This window comes from Scophthalmus maximus, chromosome 20, assembly GCF_022379125.1.
Source record: "Scophthalmus maximus strain ysfricsl-2021 chromosome 20, ASM2237912v1, whole genome shotgun sequence".
NCBI classification, from domain to species: domain Eukaryota; kingdom Metazoa; phylum Chordata; class Actinopteri; order Pleuronectiformes; family Scophthalmidae; genus Scophthalmus; species Scophthalmus maximus.
Window position 1 is genome coordinate 11526868 of NC_061534.1, and position 25195 is coordinate 11552062.

The following is a 25195-nucleotide window of genomic DNA, read 5'->3' on the forward strand; positions in this document are numbered from 1 at the left end:
TCATGCACATATACCATTGCCCTAACATTAAAAATAATAACAGTTACATAAACAATAACAGTTAAATAACCACAAACCCTAACCCTAACCCTTACTTTCAACACACACACACACACGCACACACGCACGCACGCACACACACACACACACACATACACACACAGACACACACATTTTCTGGTAAATAATACTCCCAGACAACAGCAAAGTTCAACACTTAGTGTATTTATAAAACGATTTGCAAAATATAGCCAAGGCTCATTCATTTAAATATGCATAAATAGCAAGAAAATACTTTTTCCCATTTCAATTCAAATCCTTTTGGAACTTCTTTATACACAAATCAGAGATTAACATTATATGAAAACTTTTTCAGCAGAAACAAAATAACCCCACAAGCATACTGAAGAGCTGAAGCGGCAGTTGGATTAGTCAGAAATATACATCAAAACGTTAAAACAAAGTCATATTCAAGTCTGGGAAATATCAAAGTACACATGTTTGGATGGATGCCTCAGAGTCTTTCATCTTTAAAAAAGAAAAAAAAAGCAGTATCAGCAATGCAACCGTATTTAACACCACAATGGCCAAAAGGTTGTGTCTATGTACAATAGTGCAGACGAGGAGCTTAAAACAGAACAAGGCAGTGGAAGGATAAGAACACGTTATCAAATATCATGATTTATTAGACTTCAAGTGGGTTGCCTTGGTTTTGGATTATAATTTAAAAAATAATAAAACGTACATGCACGGCATAGGGGTCAGACTTTGCCCCGCTGCAATTTAATAATCATTGTTAATGGTGTTTTTTTGGCAAATACTGATCCCTGTTGAACACCTAAACACAGCTATTCAAAATAAACCTCATTGTGAAATGTTGGGATAAAGGCTTTTTTATTTATTAAAATTTTATTTCATTTATTTATGTCTACTCCTCTTCCCTTATTCATTATGAAAGGGAAATGTTTCTGTTCTTATAACAATTTTTCTACACTACATTTTAATTTTATACAATGCCCCACCACATCTTGCCTCAGAGGACATTGTAGAAATATGGTAGTTTTTTTAAACTTATTCAGTTTCAGAAAATGTGTCAATAAATGATTCAAATAACACATAACTGTATCCTGATATGTTTTCCACATCAGCATTGTCAAACTTTCTGCCTCTCCTTAAATGCTTTCAAAGTATTTGCAAACATTCACAGGGCTGAAACTATTATTAAGGGTTGAAATCTATGAATCTGATTGTGTTTTAGAAAAAGAGAATGATTATAATCAAGTTCACTGATCTCACTCTTTCAGTTTAAAAAAAAAAAAAAAAGGTGCTTTAGCTTCCCGGAGCAGAAAGACACAGAGATTATAGAGATTTTGTTTCTTGTCTTTTGTCGTCTTCTACAGACCACAGTTCATTTGGCTGACTCAGAGATGGGTGGAGCACGCTCCAGCCTCATGGTCCAGGGGTCAGAGGTCGCAGCATAAAATGGAGAGCGGGTAAGCACTTCTTCTCCAGCCAGAGCGAAGGCAAACACTCCCCTCTGCCTCCCTTCTCTCGCCCTCTCCTCCTCTGCAGTGTGCTTCCCCTCTGCTCGCCGTTCCTCCCTGCTCTCCATGCCCGCACCATCCACGCTCTTAAATCCCAGACCCCTGCTGCCGAGGCCAAGCATCTCCCCAAGTCCGTGACTCTTGACCGCCTGGTACGCAGAGCTCAGCCCATTCTGCTCAAAGCGGTTGCTGGCAGCGCTGGGGGGGCACAGGAAGCTGGTGTTGGGTGTGGACCGCCAGGCAGCTGGCTTTCGTCCTCGCCGGGGGCGGGAGATTCGGCAGCTCTGCCTCTTGATGTGTCGGTGCAGGTGGTCAGAGCGTGTGAAACTTTTGTAGCAGTGCTCGCACTGGTACGGACGGACGCCCGTGTGGATTCGCAGGTGGTTCTTCAGGTCGTAGTTGTGGACAAACTTGGAGTTGCAGTGGAGGCAGATGTAGGGGCGCTCACCCGTGTGCTTCCTCATGTGGATCTTAAGCTTGTCTTGTCTGAGAAAAGAAGAAAAACACAGGTGTTTTCTAACAATTATGTCATGGGTTGAAAGGCTCACACAAACTGCATTTCTTTGAGTTGAAAAAGCCGTACTGTATTCGAAGAGGATCTGATCGATTTAATATATGCACTGACAACACTAACAATGTTCTGCTCTAAAATGCAGCTGAAGAAGGATGCAGTACAGAGAGATATCACTAATGCAAAGAAAGCTGCAGAGGGGGCTTTCCACTTTCAGCTCTTTGATATTCAAATGAGGTGAAAACAGATTCACCTCAGACAGCGGAGCATGGGGCACTTTTCCGTTAACTGTGCTGTTTAACATAACCCGGTGCTTTCTGGTCAAAACAGGAACATTAAAATCTCAACATGATCTCTACGTGGCTTGTCAAAATGAAGCTCTTGCAGCGCTTGTTTCACAGACCTGGTGAATCGTACTTCGCAGATGGTGCACATGTATGGTTTCTCTCCGGTGTGCGTCCTCATGTGCCGCGGCAGTTTCCCAGCCCCTTGGATGACTTTGTTGCAGATTGGACACTGCTGTGACGCTTTGGGCTTCATCTTCCTCTCCTCCTCGAGCTGCCAGGGAGGGAAGAGCGCCCCCAGGTGGGACGCAGAGCTCAGGAAGCTCAAGTACGAGCGGAAGTCAGCTTCATCCTTGATCTGACCCAGAGCGTGACCCTCTGACGCCACCGACCCAGCGTTCACGGTGCCGCCTAAGCCCGAGCTGACAAACTCCTTCAGGAAGTCGCCGTGGAGCAGACTGGGTGGGACTTCCTCTTTCATCTCCTCCTTTATGATCTCTCTTTTCACAGCTAGGTCGAGCGGCCTGGAGGCCTCGGGTGGGGCAGAGGTGGAGAACGCGTGGGGGAGCCTGGTTTGCAGCGAAGCGCCTGCGTGGTGATGCTGATGGTGGCCAGGGTCCAGGAGCTGCTGTGGGAAGGCCGGGAACTCCGCGGCCCACATGGAGGGGTAGAAGCCTGGGAGGAGCGGAGAGAAGCTGGCCCTCCGATCCAGTGTTGACATACGGGGATACAGCCCTTCCTGGAGGAGAGACTCTATGGAAAAGTCCTTCAGAGCCCGACTCTCCATACTCTCCTGCAACACAACAACAACTTCATCATAAGCCTTTCACACATAGAAACTGTCGTTTCAAGGTATTTTGTGACATGAAAATACAAGATTAGTACCATTGGTAAAGGTCGAGTGACCCTACCTGTTTGGCTCTCATGTTGTCTGAGGACTGTGACCGTGGCGACTCTCTGTGCAGGTCAAACTGCCGGTGGAATGTGGAGTTGCCCGGAGGCTGCAAATCCTCAGCCCCCGGGGGCGTCTGCTCCCCCCTGCTCTCCAGCGACCGCTCGCTGGTGTTGTCCTCCTCTTCATCTTGCTCATCCTTCCTCGAGCGCGCATCCTCCTCTTCATCCTCCTCCTCCTCTTCCTCCTCCTCATCTTCCTCCGCATCCTCCTCTTCCTCCTCCTCCTCCGCCCCCCCCTCTCTCCGTCCCCCGCCTCCACAGCCCCCACCCCCGCTGTCCATGATCTCCAGGCAGACGTTGATGATGCACGGGATCTCCAGCATCTGAGCTGCGTTCAGGATCTCTTTGACGTTGGACGCCGTCACGGTGAGAGTTGAAGTGTAGGCGAACTCCAGGATGGCTGTGAGACACTCCGGGGCAACAAAGTCAATTTCATACATGGCAGCTGTGTGGTGGGCATCTCCGCCGTCAGTGGTGGCCACAGTGAATAGCTTTTTGAAGTACTGGCTGCAGGCGGCCAGAACGGAGCGGTGGGTGCGGTACTCCTGGTCACTTACAATGAGGATTACATCGCAGAGCAGTCCGTCGCGACGCTGCTCATTGAGGCTGCAGAGGACGTCGCTGCTGTGATTCGGGAAGGGGATCCCAATCAGGTCGTCTTCTCTGTGATGAACCATTCTCCTCTCTTTGTTTCTTTTGGTTTTCTAGATGGGAGACAGTAACATTGAACCGTTTAATGACACTTGAATAAGAAGGTCAAACAGAAACGGTAATATTTCAATACCCACAAGGTTGTTTGACATTTACAACAGTTTAGAAGATATTTCAACAATCTTTTCGAGATTTGAAAACGCTTGAAGTTCCGTCTGGATCAAAAACATATTGAATCTGTCACACAATAAAAAAGGTTTGTGAACACATTTCCAGGGATGTGATTGCATTTCCTATTTGGAAAAGGGATGACAGAGGTGCCATATATCTTCACTCATTTTGTACACAACCCCAAAACACTATATTGCTGCTTTATTGTAAAAACAAAGAGCAACTGTGGTGAGGAGTGAAAAAATATTTCTCATTGTGAAGAGATGGAGGCGAGACACTGTACTTTTACAGCTGTTGTAAGCGTTGTTTGTAAGTCTCGGGATTTTTGAACGCTCCCCAGGGACTTTTCTTTCCCAAAAGCACAATTCACTGGATGTTAAACCACATTCATTCAAACCTGCTAAGGCAAATAATTAAACGGGATCTGAAACGCTGTTTTAAACAAGTGACCCTGAGCTCAGCTCACACCTGCACCTCCGTTTGATAACAAGCAGCATCCATTTATCAGACGAAGGATTTTTACTTTTTAAAGCCTTGATACTTCAATAGAGCGGAGACTCTCAAGCGAAGCTGATATTCTCAACACAATGAGTGACACAATGAGTCCTGCTTTATTGAAATATATTGTACGCGCATGTGTGTTTGCGTGCCATCTGTGCAGCAGAGACAACAATACAGCGTGTCTCATTTTTGGTAATGAAAACGGGTCGTATTTAATCTTGAATATACTGTCACGGTTTCTGACACTGAGAGTTTTTTTGGCTGATGAAAGCGTGATAGATTCATCGGTAATGTTCCTGACGTCCATCCCTCTCGTCTGTCTCCACCAGATATGAGCACAGAGCTGATTCCTCCGTTTCAGATGTACACAGTGCGATTGGGATGTGGTGAGAAGAACAAAGGAGGTCAGATTCTAGACGCCGTATCCTGTCAAATTGCTCGGTTTGCACTCTGTCCTCACCTCGGGCTCATTTGAATTGCAGCACGCAGCGACAGCAGATATTGCACCAACGATACGAGCAAATCCGTGCCCGGTCTTGAAATCCTCATCCCACGGCTGCCTGAGTTCCTACCTGTTGATTCACTGTGCTGTTGTTTACAGTTACAGTGATAAAACTCCCTCTGGCAGAGTGCTCATTCATTCACATCTATGAATAGAGCTTAAACTCAGCCGTCCACACTTGGTGGTCACTGGAGGCATGTGTAGATAAATACTTTGAAGCGGCCCTGCTCACCACAGCTGCATTGTTGACTGGCGCTAACTGGTCCAGAGCTGCAGCCGCACAGACTCTCTCTCTCACACACACACACACACACACACCCCCGTGTGTCTCACTGTCTTTTTTTTCCTGTGCCGCAGCAGATCACAACAGAGAAGGGTTAGGGTTATTTCATACAAAATGAAATAAAGAGAAGAGAGAATCCCTCAGTTCACCTGCAGGCATGCAAGTTGGGTACCAATCTTACATATAGTTTATTCTTGTCGATCTTGTTGCTAGGTAACTGTTGCTATGTTCATGCCATTGATACAGTGTGGACATAATTAAAATTTCTAGGGAGGGGCGGTGGTATATACTGTAGGATGTAGACCCACAGACCTGTGCAAATTCTTTGAGGGGGAAAGTGGAACAGAAGAGCGAAGGAGGAAGTCACAATGAGGTTACAGTGAATGAAAGAAAAATATTTTAAAATATTGATGTGTTAAATATCAAACTGATCCTATAAGTGCAGCACAAATCCTGTGACAGACCGCACATTAAAACTTCTCTCCGTGTCCTCTCCAGATAAGTGTTGCCTCCACAAAGAAAAGAATAATATCCCTTTTTTTCCCCCTACTACATTTCACACCACATGTAACATCCACATAAGTATTATCTTGGGTAAAAGGTGAGAGGATCTCAAGTGAAAGAGCAAAGGAGAGATCGTATGGCCCTGAAAGTTCCCTAACAGGTTGCACAAACAGCAGTGGAGGGGCCCCTCCCTGTGACAGCCTGCCAAGGCAAACAATGGTGCAGAACTTGGAACAACCCTGAGTGGATAAGAAGGAGAGAAAAAGAGTCTGACTGGGAGGGCTTGGTGAACTCACTGTCATTCGTTTGCTCGCGATTCCATCCCACCCACTCCTGGAACTATGGGACACGTGCGGCTGTTGCTGTTTGCTCGCCTTGTGCCCGGGCGAGCGCCACTCCCCTCTATTCCCACTGTTTGCCTGCCGCTAGCTCTTAGCGGCCTGCCCCTAATTACAATGTGGAGAGGATCTGAGGAGGATGTGCCACATAGACAGGGAGGGGAGGAGGGCACAGCTTTCGCACCACAAGGTCCTGGAGCGACATTTCATCAGCCAAACAGCCTTAACCCTTCCTACACACACACCCCCCTCACCCATAAGAGCAGCCAGGGTGGGGACGTCTTGTGAAAGGGCTCTGATAATTACTGTTTAGGTCTGTTGGCTCTATATCGGTCCTACTTTTCTGGCAGAGTCATGGAAGGACCATCGAATGTTTTTTAGTTTTTTTTGCAATAAAACTGACTCCATAAAAGGTCGCCAGCCTGTATCAACCTGCCATTAAAAGGCAACACTGTTTTTAAATTAATAAATTGTGGAAATCATATCTTTTTTTTTTATGCGATTATTATCAGCTGCAGCAACTATTTCTGTTCATCACACAGGCATCACTGAATTAACTTGCTGGACAGGGACCTTGTTTCAAGGTGTGATTCTAGCTAAGAACCGACTTAATCACGAAATTGACATAATGGACAATGTGGCCTCTTCCCCGCTGCCTGTACTGGCCACGTCTCCTCTCATGCCTCACTTAGTCACTGACACTTTCAACTCAGCACTCCCACCCCAAATTATGTGTCACCTCCATTCGCCGCCGTCTTTCTCCCAAGAACTTCATCTGCTTTCCGGGCTCTGGCCACCGCCACCTCCTCCTCCTAATCATTCTCCTCTTCCTCCTCCTCCTCCTCCTCCTGTTCCTCCTCTCTGTGTCCCTGTTGCAGCTGTACCATCATTATGTCCAGAGCAGAGTGGACTAACTTGTCCCCAGCCCTGACCGCTCAGGCCACAAATCAGCAGCTAATGTCCATCTCAACCCCTTGTCACGGGCAGACACTCATTTGGCCTCGAAGCTACAACACCCGGAGCCTGGTTTATCCCTGTCAGGCCATTGCATCCACCTGACCCACAGGCTAAATCACCAGCCGGCAAAGTTTACCCCTGTCAGCGACGGCCCGTTGCAAACAACCTGCTAAACAACTGTCACAGGTGGACAATTGGGCGGCCAATCATTTATCGTATTGACAGACAAAATTCCATCCCCTTATGAGGAGAGGAAATTCATTTGACCTGCTGTGTAAGGGAGTCCATTATCACCAGTAATACACCAGGTCACCTGTTTCGCGAGTGTTTTAAGTGTCTTGAGCCTGTAGGTGCGTAGGGGGAGGTTTTAAATTTTTTATTATCTTAATTGCTGTCAGTTACAGCAGGTGGGCAGCGTATAATGGCAGTTACACAACACTGGCTGCGTATTCATCTATATGAGAATGATGAAATGTCAGAGCAAAAAAACCTGAGCGCTTAGTTGCACAATTTTTCGCCTAAAAGTTGAATATCACCCAGAACTATTTTTAGGCGAAGTTTACAGAGTTCGGTGCAAACCTGTGCCACCTTTACACTGTTACAGAACAAATGGGGGGGGGGGGGCTTATGAAAATGATTCTGCCGTACATATTGTTAAATATCATCAATTTAATTTTGGACTGATAAATAAAAATAAATATAGTCTTCACAGAAAATCGGCCTGGGAAACTTCCTACAGTCTCGCAGCATTAGCGTGGCTATAATCAAATTCTCGCTCAAATGTTTCCACAGGTTTAACGATACATTCGCTGCTATATTTTATCGTACACAATTATTATTTTTGGCAAAAAGATCTACATTTTATGCCTTCAATTGGTTCACTCAATAATTCATTAGAAGTGTGATGGAACACAATCATTTAAAGTAAACGCCCAATCTAGTTTTAAGAGATTAAGGGGGTCAATTTAACTCGCTCGGCTCCTTAAAAGTGTCATCTCTTAAATCCTTTAGGGGAGCCCACAGCCGCAAACCATTATCTCTCTCACCCCAAAGTAAGCAAAAGTTTATGCTGCTCAATATCGGTGGACCGATTGACAATGTCGCTTCTAGTCTATCCTCCGTGAAATGAAGGAAAGATTGTTTCTTATTCTACATCTGCTTGTGCACTTCTCTGTCTTTGCTTGGCCTGAATATAAACCCCCCATGAAAAGAAGCACCACAAGCAAAGATGGAATAATATTATTTGTTTTTGAGGCGAAATGTGGTTACAGTTTAACTTTGGTTAAAAATGTCATCTCTTTTAGTTTTAGTTTTAGACATGCACAACTGAGCTCCAGAAAAAACAAACATTGTGTGGGTATCTTGAATCTGAACGTGCATAATCATGATGAAAACTAAATTCAAGAGCTTTTGTTACACAGCGGCAGGTGAAGGTTAAACAATGACTGAAGCTAATGAGACACTTACAATAGGTGATTAAGCAAACAGGTGATTGGCACGACACTGATCTTTATTCATATTTGGCACAATTTGGGAGCCTGTTGAGCTGGTGCGTCAAAGGGACCTAACAATATGTGATACAACTGCGACAGCATTTTTTAATGCAAAAGAATTCCCTGTGTTTTAACTGTATTCTACATTTTCAGAGTTTTTAACATGATTTTCTGCACATAATTCCAGTAAAGAATTTAGCGAGTGCATAGAAACCCTGACTCTTGAATATATTAGAAAAACAACAGCTTGTAAACAGTTCTGATGGTATTACTGGTCACTGCGTTTTGTAACTAGATGAGGTAAGAGGTCTGTGAGCGGACTGGCTGTAAACAATAATTTGCAGCTCGGCCTAAAATACAAAACATGTTTTTATTTCGGCCGCAGTCCCAAACACCTCTTTTAGGTTAATGAATTACCTGAATATTTGTTTTGGATTTAAAGGAGAATGTCGTACAGATATGTGTAATATCTAAAAGGGAAATGTATAATTACCGCTGGAGACAAAACACATAGTTGAGTGGAAATGTTTGTCACTTCAGAGACATGTTGTGATGCCATAAACGCTCTATGCTATTTCCAGACTTTTATGGCACAATATTTACTCTACGGGCGGAATAATTACACGAGTCATTAAGTGACTTTATTGGCCTGTTTGCACCTTGTCAGGCCTTTATGATCTGGAGCAGAAGGCTACAACATTCATATAAACTCAAAGTGATACACGTGTGCACAACGAAGAATAACGCGGGAGTGGAAACTTCACACAAACACACACACACACACTGCAACAATGTGATTAATATACACATATATGCAAAGACACGCGCCCACGTGCATGCTCCAGAAGTCTGGCATCCGCATACATTCACACATCTTGACATGTTCTCCAGCATCGCACAGGTCTCAAGAAGCCTTCACCTACCGTACCTTCACTTTCTCGATTTCCCTCGCGTGTCTCTTTATTTCCAGACTACCAAGGGCTCCTCGCTTGACCTCTCAGCATTGCCCTCTGTGATTGAAACGCAGCTGCCCCTCTCTCTTCTGCGAGCCTGTCAATCATTCAGCCAGGCAGCCAGTCAGTCCATTCACAAGCTCCTCACACCGGCCATGGTTGCCCATTCACAAGAATGAAAAAATAAATAAAAAACACCCAGGGAGGAATATCCAATGGAGAGCAGCACAAGCGGCGCAGCAGAGGAGAGCAGAGTGTGATTCTTGGGTCTGTCTGGGAAGCAGGCAGCGTGGCTTGTGTGGAGTTTAGAGTCAGCCTCACTGTTGTGTGTGGTTCGTGTAGGACGAGCGAGGGAGTGAGAGGAAGGGAGGGAGGGCAGCAGCACTGCACTGTGGAGATGTCGCACCACTAGTTTTTATAGCAGGGTGGGTAGCTGGAAGATAATAATACCCCATCCTCCTCCACAACACAAGTTTAAGCGCACTGTGTAATAAGCCCATGGCGCAGACACCCTCTGATTTAGGTCAGACAAAATGAATTTTTAGTTGTGTTAGAGTGGATATTGGTATAAAGGGACCGGGGCAAAGAAATTGAAGGGGTTGTTTGGGGAGACTGAGGGAGGGTTAAAAAAGGAAAGGGAGAAAAAAATACAGAAAAGTTGGAGAACTATTTTGTGCCCCTCTGTCGGTTATAGTCTCAGGCTGAGACGAGGAGATGGACAGAAGCAGCAACACAACTGCCACTTAAAGACAGTTACTTTCAGTTTTACACCTGTAATACTGTTCTGTCCAAAAGTTAATTCTATAAGACGAACAATTAACCAACTCTGTGCATGGTTCAGGAATTTAGACGTGTGACAAAAGGTGCACACTGGGCATATGCAGCCCCCCGGTAATGCTTCAACACATCATACTACTGAAAACACCCTGTAGTGAAACTGGCTGATTCAGTTAAATGTGTTTACTTCGAAGGAAACACTATCCGAGACAAAAGAATTAAACCACAAACGACAACAAATACCATGAGTGATTATGTGCAGACCTATTTCCATTTTTGTCGAGGAGAGCAGAAAGACCCATGTCAGAGTCCTGGTTTGAGTCAGAAGATCACCTTAATCGGGGCAACAGTTGGCGAGTGCACCACCACCATCTCAGTCTGTTGAGAGGAGGAGGAGGAGGAGGAGGAGGAGGAAGTCCATGTAGAGAGGTGTAGAAATAAGACAAAGAGTTCTGGGTATAGACACACAAGGTCAAGAAAAAGTGGTGAGCAGAGAATGGCTTACAAAGCTGCTCCCTGTGTTATGTCAAAAGGTGTGCGTATTTATGACGCAGTGAGATACACAAAAGAAAGTGTCAGTCGGATCAAATGTTTTACTGTGACGTAGCACATTCACAGGATCTGAATCAGCCATTGGGCTGTCCTGTATGACATCATAAAACCACGCCTTTTATTATACTTTTTTTAAATTAAGCTTCCCTCCATTTGGAAAGCTTCACCTGCTCAGGGATATGCTCTGCATTCAAAGATTAATTATTCATTTGTTGAGTTTAACAATTTGATACAAGCAGTTTTCATTCATAAAAGTAGACTATGCAATGAGCCATTGTTTTCTTTGTGGTAAGTGGACCTTCGAATCTACAAAAAAATATAAAATTCCTGACCGTCCATAAAACATAAGCGACAGTCCTACTGTGAAAGCAGTCGAATTATGTAGAGTTAACCTCCGCAAACAAGTAGACATCAGAGTGTACATCAGACTATGCCCACTTCCCCCTGGGGAAAACACGGAGCAAAGCGGACCGCAGCCCATGCCCTGGTGGTTACACTGTTTTGTACGGGGTGAGAGCTGAGGCCAGCTCACATTGGCATCTAGTATATATAAACAGGGTGAGCCACTAACTGCTAGCAGGCCGGCCAGACGGCCAGAAAAACAACAGTTGCCATCCTATAAGATGGGCTATCTTTTTCTAAACACGTCCCTGACATCAGAGCCACAGGCTGTAAAGTGCTACCTGAGAGGACAGCCTTGAAACAATGTGAAAGTGCAGGCTCACGTGCTGCAAAACTCATAGGCCGCGACTGACACAAACCAGCGGTCCAATGCTACGGACAGACACTGTGTAAATCACACGAGAAGTGGTGAGTCTGCGCGTTAACGGTCACACACGATTCCAGGATTCGAGGGGCTGAGCACGAGTCATCTGTTTTGTCTGTCTGTCTGGCATCTCAACGTACCTGTTTACCGTCACCTGCTGCGCCCAGCAAGACACACGGACCGAGGCACCAGATTGGCACTTTGGAGTGGGGGTGGGGTGTGAAGCATCGTTGCATAAAGTTGATATGGAGACCTTGCTCACAAACACTAAGACGACAGAGAAATATCTTGAATCTGAGCTGTAGTCTTCCCATGTGTGGCAGCACTATAGCCACAACTACACACCTACTGACAAGTTCATAATTGTCACAAATTCAAATCTTTGAAGGTAAAGACCTTTTTGCTCTGAATGCTGATCATCTAATGCTGTTCATATTATTTTAGGGACATGGGAAATCTTCACTCAAAGGTTTTCTCCCATCAAAACTGACTCTTGGCCGCTCCATTGTGTGATCCCAGACTGCTTGACTGTCGGACACGACTGTTTGACACACAGCAACCACATCTCGACTGCTTGAAAGCATCACTTTCCCACACACACACACACACACACACACGCACACACACACACGCAAGCGTTATCACGTCCCCTATTCAGAGTCACTGATTTGGATCGTCCCACTCTCCACACAGTGTTACCGCTTCCAAAACATGAGAACTTGCCATTCAGTTATCAACAGACAGGCAGAGTTCAATCAGTTGGTAAATTATGTGTTCTTGTTAGCTGCACATTCACCCATAATGAAATTGCGGTAGGTAAGTGTGCAGTGATTACGTCAGTGTCACAGCGATGGTTTATAAAACTAGAACCAGTGTTCACTTGATAAAAAAACATATCCCAGTTGCTGTTTGCACAAGCACAGCTCAAAAACAGCTCAGACCGTCACATTGCATTGGTACAACAAAAACAAAGTGGTGGATAGTTCAGCCAAAGGCCGACTTGTGCTTGAAAAGAACGAGTTTGTACTCTTTGTAAAATCGTGTCAGAACGCAAAAGAGTTTTATAGTCGTTTGAGCTTGAATGCAGGCTGCAACTTTATGTTGATAACCAAGACTGTCCTCCAAAAATCAACAGCATCAGCTGTTTCAGCAAGTGTCGACTGACATTGTTGTCGAGTGACATAGTCGTGTAGGGACGAGCGTGAATCCATGGGCCAACAATATGTTTAACGTGGGACACCTCTGTTTGTTGACTGTTTCCAACTCTAAGTCAGTGCTGTTGTTTTTTAAAGCAGCACCAGCTGGTAAGATCTGAAGATCTTCTTGTGTCATTTAATTTATGCTTGGTTGATTTATTAGCCCAGTATTTCTCTCAGCCAATATCTGGACGAGTCGGCAACAACTGCAGCAAATTAGAGCGCAGCACTATGACGTATTGGTTTCTCCTGGTGAAAGATCATGTAGTGTGTAACCCCACGTTGCCAGTTAGTCGCGCAGTATGCGTGAAAAGGTGGGCCACTAACTCTTGTTGGGATAGTGGCCCACCTTTGGCCCACTGCAGACTCTCTGGAAAGCCGTTCGTAGTGTTGCACTCACTTGTTTGCATTAAAGTGTCTGAGGAAGTAGTGTGAAGAACCACAAAAAGTTAAAACCCACAATTTTGCAAAACTCAAAGGAACATAATAATGGTAGAAAGCTGCCCCCTGTGTCCTGTCAAATTGTTTTGCATATTTATGACACAGAGAAACACAAAAGCAGATCAAAAAATTGTCTGTGATTGGGTAGAAACTGTAGAAGGCTCTCTCAACAGTGGAATATCTTCACCTCTCCACGTTAAGATATTCTTTGGAGCATATTTCAATTTCAAAATGTACATATATAGCTTTGAATTCATAATAGAGCAACAGCTCACCGACCGACCATACACAACAGGTTTAAAATGACGTAGCAATGTGTATATTGCCCAATAACGTGGAAAATATGTTCAGCAGAGTTGTTCAGGCTGTCTATAAATTCACAGAGGAGACAGAAAAATTCAATCAGCCTGACTTGTGCCCTTTACCCCGGTGTCTCGGAGGCCAGGTGTGGCTTGGTGTGGGAGAGGAGCAGGAAAGGGAGGCAGTCCGCCCTCCCACAGCCCAAAGATAGAGCATTGCAGCAGTCTCCCAGGTCTACGCCCCCTACCCCCACAAGTCCAAGGCCGGAGACACATGCACAGATGCAATGCTGCTTTAAACACAAGGGGAGGCCTGTGTGAAAACCCACTGTACCTTGCTTAATCAAAGGCAATTTCTCACAGACACACACCCATCTGTCATCGCACTGAGGTCATTACAACTCACCTTGGAGCACGCTATTCGGTTGAGATGGGTGAGGGCCTTTGCTCACTGCTGACCTTTCTGTTTGTGCTTTAACTTTCTCCTGTTTTGTCTCCATTTCAGAAATCCTAATCGGCATTGGAAGCTTCGCCAGAAGGGAGGCGAGGTACACAAGTTGCATATTTGGAACTGCGAGTGCTGGGAGAGAGTAACAGTGTTTCACAGGTGGCCCTGATGCTTTGTATGAACTTGCTGCATTTTGTGTGAAGACAACTTGAATGTCTGTGGTGATGATTTACCGGAGACAAATATGATTACTCTTCATGTCGGAGGTCACTTTCATCCACTTTTATTCTCATGTCCTTGAAAATTAAAATTCTGGAGCCAGAAAATGCTACAAAAGGTACAAGGAGTGGACCTCTCGAGCCCCACTGCCAGGCTTGTACTTCTGAATGCATTCTTCTACTGTGTTGTGTTCATTTGATTCGCTTTTCGTGTGAATATTTGTGTGTGTGTGTGTGTGTGTGTGTGTGTGTGTGTGTGTGTGTGTGTGTGTGTGTGTGTGTGTGAGTGTTGCCAGGGTCGTGGGGTGCATGAGGACAACGCCGTATGGTGATAACGAGGAGGAGGCCAGCCTTGGTGGGACAGCCTCTGTCTGCCCTCAGGTAGTGTGTGTGTGTATGCATGTTTGTGTGTGCGCATGTGTGTGTGTGTCAGCAGGAGAGCCCTCGGGCACTCTGGAACCTCCTAATTAAAACCAGTCAGGCTGCAGGGCAAGGGAGACAGATGCCTGTCATGACACACACACACACACACACACACACACACACGTTTGCACATTGAACCACATGCACACTCACAAACATACTAGTGTGATGCATAGGTCAGCTATTTTTGGACAATCACACCCACTCAGGTATCACACAGGTAAGTAATCTGTTTTTTGACCTAGGTGACGAGACAAAAGCAGCAAAATCCATACAGCAGAAACATAATTCATGTTGACATGGCTGCTCATAATTGAAGACAAAGAGAATTTTAACATACAGTACATGAATGTGTGCCTGACCGGTTTGCATGCTATCGCCGTGACGGAACCCATTACTAATTTTTAAATTTGGCCTAAAAATCCACCAGTGGACTATCATTAGTTTTATTCCTACCTGAAAAATCAGCTGGATTATATCCAACTTCTCTCACAGATGAAACACACACACACACACACACACACGCACACAGACACACACACACACACAAGCGTGCCTCAGTCTGTCTCACATGCAGTCGTGACCCGTTCTTGCTTCCAGATTGACACATCTCTCTTTCCCCTCAGCACAGAATGAGACATAATTGTGCTGAATATGTGTTGCCTGCAGACTCTGTCATATCTCTCTCTCTCTCTCTCTCTCTCTCTCTCTCTCTCTCTCTCTCTCTCTCTCCGTTCACCCATGTACGGCCCAGAGCTGCAGGCAACCACATATAGTACTTAGTAGGCTAACTGCTGTTTGTCTGGGGTGGGTGGGTGGATCAAGGCATGCTTCTCTCCTTTCTCTCCCAGTGATTAGATAGCATAAGCAGGCCAGCTAGCCTAACCCACACACTCATGTCTCTAAAACTGCCATCCAGCCCTGCTTTTTCTCTCACTGCCTCTCACACACAGGTGGGTGGACCCACTTATTCAACCCAGATCTTTCTTTTAGACATTATGAAATCGTGCTCTTTTTTGCTCCCTTTCTCCTTTTTTTCTTCTTCCATCTATTTCCCTGACGCCGAATGACATTCGACTCTGTATGTTCCCTGCGACGTCTTTTTTGTGATCTATAGAGAAGAGCTTTAATTTTCAAATTTACTGGGCGATCATTTTTCCTCGTTATCAAGCTGACAATCATGTCTCTTTGCACTTGTCACCATGGGCTGAGGCTAGGTGGGTTGCCAGTGGTTACAGGGGCCTATTTTCAATTACAAGGTAACATTCAGGAAACACCCACAATCTGTATGCAAAAATGCTTCATTGCATAACCACATTACAAATTGTGGCTGCCACTGACATTTCAGACGTTCAAATGTGCGACATAAATATTTGTCAGATTACTTTGACTGTACTGGAAACACAAAGCCACTGCAAAACACACAGTATTATAAGCAATTCATAAAATAAAAATTCAAAGTTAATAATCAAGTGGAAAGTTATTTTGTCAAATCAACTTTGACTTTAAAATGAAAATAGAGTTACCTAATGTCATATAGTGATGCAAATAACAAATTCTTAAAGGGATCTAATGCAAATCAAGAGTAATGCAGAAAAATACGTCTAATGTTACAAAACAAATGTTTCTCGGTGTTTCTCATGATTGTGTGCTGTGTGTCACGGTGGCATGTTGGGCTTTTAAAAATAACAGCATGTAGAAGGATTAAGCAGTGCGATCGAGCCGACCTCGGGGAGTACGAGTGCCGGCCTCCCTGGCTGCTTTGTCGTTTGAGCCAGGTGCTGTGTTTCGTGAGGAACACAAAAGTACACAAATCCCACAGAAGGAGCTTTTTTGGCAGGGCTCGGGCCGCCCACCCACGGCAGCCTCTTCAGGCCTCCTCCCATCCTCTATTCATCTGTGAGGGGCGGCTTACTCACCCAGACCTACTCCACACAACAAAACCTGGACCTCCATCCTACGGAGGAGGGCGGACACGCACACATGCTCGCACAAGCGGCTGCCGGGCACAGAAGCACACGAGTGCAATGATTTGAACACAAGAAGTTGGTACTGTTGAGGGCGCACACCTCGCTACTCTGGGGACATTTTGTCACACAGTTCTGTTAATTCACTCTTTGCTGTCTGGATTTCAGGACAGCTGTCATAAGCTGTGTCATGAGAGGTTAAAATCTGATTGCTTATCCCTTGTGTCAGTGCTGTCACATGGGCATGCCCACACACCGTCAGTTGGGAAGAAGGCGTATGGACTCATTCACTCCGTCAGCCCCACATTGAGCACATCGTATTCGCAATTATGAGGCCACACCCTCGTTCACTGGACAGATTCAAGTCTGCCTTTCTCTCAATCAAGTGCCTTCACGCTCTCGCATACATCTACACGCTCTCCTAAGATCTACAGGCTTATCAGATACAGTACACTATAGGTGAGATTGTTCAAATATGAATGAAATCTGCCTCAGGTAATGTTTGTTAAACACACTGACGTAAGAGAGGCCCTGTAACAAAAGGTCTGTGCGGATCAGGTTAAATTCAGATAATCCTGGAGAGAGAAAGAGACAGAGAGACACCCTTTCTCTCTCTCTCTCTCTCTCTCTCTCTCTCTCTCTCTCTCTCTCTCTCTCTCTCTCTCTCTCTCACCTGACAAAAGTAGGTGTGGTGTCTACTTGACTTTTTATCCCCATCTAACCCCTACTGTGACAGGAAGAGAGCTCTGTAAGTTCTGCTAGTTTTTTTTAAAACATTTTGTTGATGAAGGCTTATAACCATTTCATTTTCATAAGAAAGTGCATGTTTTCATTCGTACTTGTACATTTTATTTTTTGCAGTTTTTCACATGGTGCCTGTTCGTAGACCTTGCTCTCCCGCTAAGAAACAGCATTATTCAATTTTTCATACCACAACCTGGAACGGAAATAATTTGTAGATGACCAACTAGTTTATATGAAATGTGTAATAAGTCACTGCCACTAACCACTGAAGCCGCATCCTTTAAGCTAACACCTTTAATACATCGGAAAAAGTTAAATTATTCTGAATGTCACACTTCTGCCCCCACATCTGTTGTGCAGAGAAACTGAATCTGCGGTTATATTTTAAGTTAATTGTGAGCGTATGATTGCTAAATGATTAAATAGATTCCTGGAGGACAGATGTCATCCCATGTGTCTTATTAGCACCGTGTCATTAACAGACCTGACGAACTCTCAAGACGGTTTCACAACTACTCTTACCACTGCTCAAGCAGCTTCTTGATGGCAGGAAGGTGAGTCTGACAAGGAAAATTATCGTGCAGAAATAAAAATCCTGAACTATAATTCATCACGGCGCCACGACAGTAGCAAGAAGGATTAAAATTGATATCCTACTTTCGTTCTGCTCCAGCTTTGTCATGCTTTCACTTGCTTCCTTCTCGGTGTGTGCCTGTTACAGTGTGTGTGCAGTAGGAGGCTTTCACTGCACGCACTTCTGGTGCAAGAAGCACACAGGGAGGTTTCTGGAGAGCACTGAGAGCTACTGGACATGCCTTGATAAAAACGTCTGATATATGGACCCTCTTGCAATTTAAAACGGGAACCTGATTCTGCAAAAGGTCAGCAATTCTTTAGTCTGATTCTGGAGCTCAGTGGGTAACAGACAGCTCTTGCATGCTTTGAAATTTTGCCACAACACACAGAAAATATGAAACTCTCATTATGACTTTTTAAAGGATATGGGAAATAGTAGTGCAGCGAAGAAAAAAGAAAAGAGAAAAGAAAAGACAGCGAGAAGTTACTGACCTTTTACAAAGAGAAGTTTTGAGTTCAGTTCCTCTCTCACTCACTCAGACCCTGTCAGGAAAGTCAACACTGTCTCAGCACGGGCAGACATGTGAAAGTGAGAGCAGGCGAGATAGAGACTCAAATTTGCTCTGAAGGTGTGTCATTTGGGGGAGTGAAAAGGTACCGTTCCATGAAACGGTTATCTAAGAAACACAACAAAACAAAAACTGCTACACCCACCAGCCTCAGCCAACACCCCTCCCTCCCTCTAAACCAAAAGTATTTGGCAGCGTTCCCTACAAGTCCACCTGTGCTTAGGGGAGGGGAGTGACACGCTCACAGGCCAAGCCTCAAAACCTGCTTGCAAGGCTTGACTATGGTTGTGGTTGGGGATAGACTAAGCTGAACCTTGGGGCCGGGTCAGAAGGGCACATGGGATGGAGGCCTGAAGGTGTGGAGCCAGAGACGAGGCTGGAGAGCTGTCGCAAAACCGGGAGCAAGCGCTGGAAAAACTGGAGCACTGAAAGCTGGTGATTAAACAGCCAAACTGAGGCTAATGTGCACCTGGACAACTGTGCTAAGATTTCAAACAGGGTAGAGGTGAAGAACAAAAGAGCAAGAGGAGGTTCCAGTATAACGCAGCGTTGATCCAGTGGGTGGGTATTTGCCTATGCCAAACAGGAGCTAGAGGGGCTCATATCAGGTGTCGGACAAAAGACATATCAGGGGGAAATGAAAGGATTGAAGAAAAGAGCGTCGGTGACAGTATCTGACTGTATCTGGGTGTGTGCTTCAATGTGTCAGGCTGTACCTGGCAAGACGCAAGAACCATTGTGCTGCTCTGAAGCCCATAATGCAGCGTAATGGCAATATAATGAGAAGGTGTACTGAATGATGTAAATGCTGCTGAAGGTGTCATATTGGGTGATACATGAGCATATTTGGGTCTAAAAATTGTCAAACATCTCCGCAGAAAAGGGTGATTCTGGGAAATTTAGACCAATATTTTTTTTTTTTTACCAGTTTTGGGTTCATACTTGTGAAAAGCAATCAAACCACTCATCAGAGAACATATAAAGAACATAGTGGATCCTTTAGAAGCTTCAAGATAGTGAATATTGGACTTCCTTTTACCAGGTGGCCAGAAACATGACATAATCGTTACCAATTGGACAGGCCAGCTTTCAATCAAGCTATATCCACGCTACGGTGCTTTATCATCTATTTGAATCTAAATGACACCACAAACATTGGGAAAAGATGAAGACTCCACACAGCCAGAAGATGGAGTAAAATCCAACCCCTTATTTCTTTCTTTTACTGTGAGGTGCCAATCAAGCTGCAGAGATGTCCGCTGACATTAGAGAAGGGGAAATGTTTGTGTCATCAGGGCATCTCATCGGGGGATTCCCCTGTCCCAGATGCCATATGAGTACAGGATTCACACTCATTTAGCATGTTTGAACTAGAAACAACTTAACCTTCAGCTTTGAGTTTCAGGAAAGTTAAATCCAATTTTCCCGAGCAATGAGCAGATACATTAGTGTTTGAGATAAATATGGGCCTGAGCACTTACTAGTGTAAGTGAAGATCACAATAGCTATGCCCTCTTTGGAAGATTTATCTTTTGCAGGATCTTAGAGCGAAGTCCCAAGTACACTGTGTTTGTTTATAGATAAACACACCCAGCAATTTTTCGATCATTTTGTGCCCTATCTAATGCAGTGTCTTTGCCCCCTGGAATGAGAAGTACAATGTTTAATTTCTTTTGTAGATTAAAAAAAAAAAGTAGCTTGAGCCTATTTCCTCAGTCAATGTATTGTTTGAACCACATCACACAAGCTTATGACAAGTGTAAAACATGCAATATGCTGCTCTACTTTCTCTGTAGCTACAGCAAAGGTCCTTGTTTTTCATCTGAAACCTGAACACTGGGGCCGAATTTTGTCTGACCCCGGACACATCTGTGCCAATTGAAAATGTTTTAGATCGATTGAGAAATTATTGCTCAGACCAAGGTTTTATGAGTCTACTTCAAAAATGAATAGAGACAAGAATTAAAACAAGCGATGGCAGGGAAATGAAAGAAAGAGCAGGAGTCCTTGGTGAGTTCTGGGACCAGTCACATCTCCACTGGTCCCACATTGTCTGTTTGTTGTGGATTTCCACGGACTGTGTAAGCACACCTTTAAGGTCACAGATAAATGTTTCATATCTTGTTTGTTTAACTGCACTACAATGAAGAGTAAAATTCATTTTAGAGGGTGTTACCTCGAGTCTCGTCGTCAGCATGAGGTGGTACCTGGAGAAGACTGGCGACCAGCTCCAGACTACAAATGACTGATTGGACTGAAGTCTGAGAATTTAGATCACAGATGTACAGTTACCGGCTCCTACTTTTAGTTACCCTGGATGCACATGAATACAAAATCAGAGGCCATCAGAAGAAATGCTCTATGACAGCTTTACAAGGGTACAGACAAACACAAGGTCTCAATATTTAAAAGTTTATACAAAGTCCAATAATGAATGTTTGAGATTGTCCTAAATGATTTATCATAGCCTGTTAGACCAAACATGATGGGCTGGCTCATATTTATTAGCATAAATCAGTTGGAAAGGTTTACCACCCTGTTAATAACTGGGGCTTCTCAGAAACTTAAGCAGGATGAGTCCCATCAACGTCAGTGCAGCAAAACTCTGCTTAAAAAGGGAACAATATTGGACAAATGCTGTTTTGGCGTTAGACACCCGTTGTCTCTCCGTGTTTCTCTTAATGTAGTGTGTTTTTTTTGTACCTGAAGCTGGGGTCCGCAGGGTACAAATGAGTACAATGATGAAAAAAGGTTGACAGTACATGAAGCAACACTTCTTAGTTACACCCACATGCTGCTGTTGCTTTCATCCTGCCACCTGTGGAGTGGGTGTCACCATCCCATCCACCAAATCTGTCACATAGACCTGTCTCTGCTCACGGGCCATGTTTTTGGTGATGGAATCTGTTTTATGAATAGCTTTTGTGCTGTGCTGAGTTTTGTTATGCTGGAGGCTCTTCTCTCCCCACCCAGTGAAAAGAACAAGAGGTAGTCACGAAGTAATGTGCTTTGAGGACCTGTAATGTTTAATGTATAAGGTATGCATATAAATCAATCAAAAGAAGATTCAATTATATATATTTATATTTATATATATATATATATATATGTATATGTATATGTGTATATATATATATATATATATATATATATATATATATATATATATATATATATATATATATATATACACATATATATATATGTATGTATGTGTGTATATATATATATATATATATATATATATATATATATATATATATATATATATATATATATCAGCAGAGACATGCTGTACATCACTACCACAAAAGCACGACAGATTCGACACTTGTTAATTGATGTTCATAACATTCCGTGATGTATTCTCTGCTCATTGTTCCTCTATCTGTTACATGCCAAATATACTGTATGTCTACAGTTCTCTCTTTAAAACTGGTCCATCAAGCTAACTACTGTAGAACTAGAGGCAGTATCGTGGGTCGATGGGTCAGAGGTGTGTAGGTGTGTGTAGGACGTGTCGGTTTGTAACAACATCGCCGACATTATTGTCAGCACTCTTTGCTTTCAAATGTTTAAAAATAATGTGTCCTGATGCCCGAGATGCAAACCACCTTTTGTTGTTTGTCCACCTCCTCCGAAAGCGAAGGTGAATTGCGAGGTGAGCGATCCTCAACTGTTGCCATCAATGTCCCGTTTGCCGTCTTGTCCTGCTCTGGGATCCTTCTCCAATTTACAGTAAGTCCATCCAAGACAAGCTAGTCGATACAGGAACACAATCGTGCTTAAATACACAAATTTTAACCTCATGGAGGTGCTAGAGGAAAGGTCAAAGAATTAGGTCAGTAGGATGTATCCTTTGGGGACCAGGAATGTCTATACAAAATGTCATGCTAATCCACTCAACAGTTGGACAACAGTGGTGAACAGAGATGCTGCAACATGAATTAAACGTTAAAAACTACTTTAGTTTCTTCAACTGTAACTCTCACTGTTTGAGTGTGTGCGTGTTCTTGAGTTAGGGATCGAATGTACTGACCTCAGACCTTCATTCTCAGTTGCAGCCTGATGCAGCCCGAGCTGTGCTCCGCTCACATGGACTGTGATGTTTGAAAGTGATACTTTGACGGAACAACAGTTTGGAGAATTGAGGCAGGTTTTTTTTTAAATAATTTAAATTTGCTGGGTTACAAAAAATAGGATATAGGAAAATCACAGTATTTTACTTATTAGCTCTACTACCCTGTTATTATTTATAAGATAAATGGGGCAATAGCATGGAGCCCCTTTAAAGAAAGGGGCCCCATCCAATGTGATAAATACATTTAGGATGGGGCATGGCAGGCTCGTACTTGTTCGTGTGGTGAATTGTGGTAGTTTTGGTTGTTGACATTAGCTACTTTAGTATGGCCTTTGGCTGAGGCTCCCTTGGCACCATACTGAATATCCAAAGTAGATAGTTCAAGGCTCTACCAGTTTTGGCATTAGCAGATGTCTCACAGATAGACCTGAGCAAACACCCAAAGGGTGTGAATGTTCATGACAAGGCGGGATTGGCTAAGACATGTTGGTTTAGGGGCTAACGAAACATTATTTACCAGCCATTCAAAACAGGCCACCTTACCATAGATGCAACCATAATTGGGCCACTTTAATAAGCACAAAACCAGTTTGACGTGCCTTACCATAGCAGAAATGGAGAGGAAACCAAAATTACTCAAAAGCAGGAGTTGAAGACAAAAGAAAAAGAAAAGTGAGTTTAAGAGAGGGCTGGCATGAGATGGCCAAGGTGGATACAAGACAGATTTTCTTTGGAGAAAGAGATCATTGCAAATAAATATGGTAACACATAAACAAAAGAAAAAACACAGGCAAACATGTACCAACATGAGGGTGATGAACTCATTATTATCTCAGGGTACTCATTAAGTGTTCAAGAAAAAATATCTTTAACCGTAAAGTAGCACTAGGTCTGCTGTTCCGTCAATCTCTTGGTGGCCATGGTCACCATAGAGACTGACTGGACTATACAGTAGACTGGATATAGAGCTTGACAATGTGTGTCCTCCCACTGATATGAAGCCAAAATATCCTGCTTATAGGCACTGCCATATTGCTCTGGTGATGTTATTTGGAGCCAGAGTCTACACAGAAGTGATCTTGAGGTGGAGGTCCGTTGATACATGAACTCGGTCAGTCAGTCTCAGCTGTCAATCTTAATGTTTCACCCTGTTTTAAATAGCAACAAATAACTTATCAACTCAAAATTCACCAGAAAAATGCACACTTGAACACACATCAGTGTGATAAGAACCTGAAATGACGAAAACCATCTTTGAAAAAAAACAAATTGTCATGTACTTTGCCTATCTCCCATCAGCTAACACACACCTATCAGACCTATATAGCAGCTGTCCACCAGGGGGCGAGTGTGGTGTTTTGGCTTCACTTTTGGGGAACTTTCATATCGTCCATATTTATATATACTCTTTGGCCTGGACAGGTCGTTTTTATTACCAATGCAAAAAACAGGTATGTGACTGATAATGGAAGGCAGCTAATTTGTGTATCTCTAGTCCCCATTTTTGCGGTTTGAAGTTGACCGGACAGTGATACAAACTGGATGCAGTCTTTGATATTTCCAATTTTCCTTGGTACTTTGAAGAGGCCAAGGGCCATGCACACTAAAGGAACAATTCAATCATTCATTGTTTGCTGAGAGTTAGATGATTGATATTGATATCACTCTCACATCTACAGCAATTATCAAGTATGAAACCATAGAGCCTGCAGTCAATATGCTTATCTTAGCGTAAGAGCTGACTGCTGCATGTTTGTCCACTTGTGTAACTGGGACCTGATTATACTGGTTATATTAAGAGTGGATAGCCAAATGAGATTGTACAATCGTAACATCTTGCACAAATGAAATGTGATGTTCAGTTAAAGGTGTAGCCTATTTCCTCTGCTGTAATCACTGCTGTAGAAAACGGGTGAAGGAGCGAGGTAACTTGCAACTTGATCGGTTCTGATGAGACTGATTACCTTTGCAATTGGTTGGTGGGATCAAAGCAGTGCAGTCGGAGATGGACAAAACTGGTGCTTCTGCATTCTGATGTGTCAATATGATGGCACTGCCGAGGAATCTCTCTGTGCAGGTTTGACCTGTACAGGGAGAGATTCATCATGTTTTTATCATGCATGCCCATTGCTTTGTGTAATGCGCAAAGGCGTTGAGTAGTGGAGCCTGAAACATCAACAACAACAGTGGCAGATATATACCAGCTTCTTTATGTTTGGTTGGCGATAATAATTTTGTTAAAAGTCTCTCCGTGAAATGACCGTAAAGCTAAACACTGTGTCTAAAGGTAGGGACAAATCAACGCGTCGTCAAACAACTCACACCGACAAGGACCGCTTGCTGTGTCAGCTCTCTACATCTGGGCCGATTCAGGCAAACAAAATTTTACCCGGAACACACCGCCAAGATGGCCAACTAGATCGTATGTTACAGTATATACCGCACAAACTAAATATAGAAAAATGCCACAATTGGAGTCATTTCTGCCATGT

General features: G+C 43.8%; 1 protein-coding gene across 4 annotated transcripts; it reads right to left on the minus strand.

Annotated features, from left to right (window-relative positions):
- Positions 1-205: 205 nt before the first annotated feature.
- LOC118285300 (zinc finger and BTB domain-containing protein 7C) lies at positions 206-18671 on the minus strand. 4 transcript variants are annotated; one of them, XM_047329590.1, is made up of 4 exons: positions 18546-18671; positions 3251-3997; positions 2459-3132; positions 206-2030 (listed from the first exon to the last, which is right to left on the minus strand). In XM_047329590.1, the coding sequence occupies exons 2-4, from the start codon at positions 3968-3970 to the stop codon at positions 1409-1411; spliced, it is 2016 nt and encodes a 671-aa protein (XP_047185546.1). In that variant the 5' UTR covers positions 3971-3997; positions 18546-18671; the 3' UTR covers positions 206-1408. The 4 variants fall into 4 exon arrangements, with proteins under 4 accessions (XP_047185546.1, XP_047185548.1, XP_047185547.1 ...); XM_047329592.1 differs by lacking the exon at positions 18546-18671 and adding an exon at positions 18135-18216; XM_047329591.1 differs by lacking the exon at positions 18546-18671 and adding an exon at positions 15223-15364.
- Positions 18672-25195: the final 6524 nt, after the last annotated feature.

Excerpts from the sequence above, each read along its gene's own strand:
- LOC118285300 (XM_047329590.1), bottom strand. The coding sequence starts at position 3,970 with ATGGTTCATCACAGAGAAGACGACCTGATTGGGATCCCCTTCCCGAAT. Across the intron at positions 3,133-3,250 it reads ACAACATGAGAGCCAAACAG|GAGAGTATGGAGAGTCGGGC; the intron begins GTAGGGTCACTC and ends GTTGTGTTGCAG. Across the intron at positions 2,031-2,458 it reads TGCGAAGTACGATTCACCAG|ACAAGACAAGCTTAAGATCC; the intron begins GTCTGTGAAACA and ends TTCTTTTCTCAG.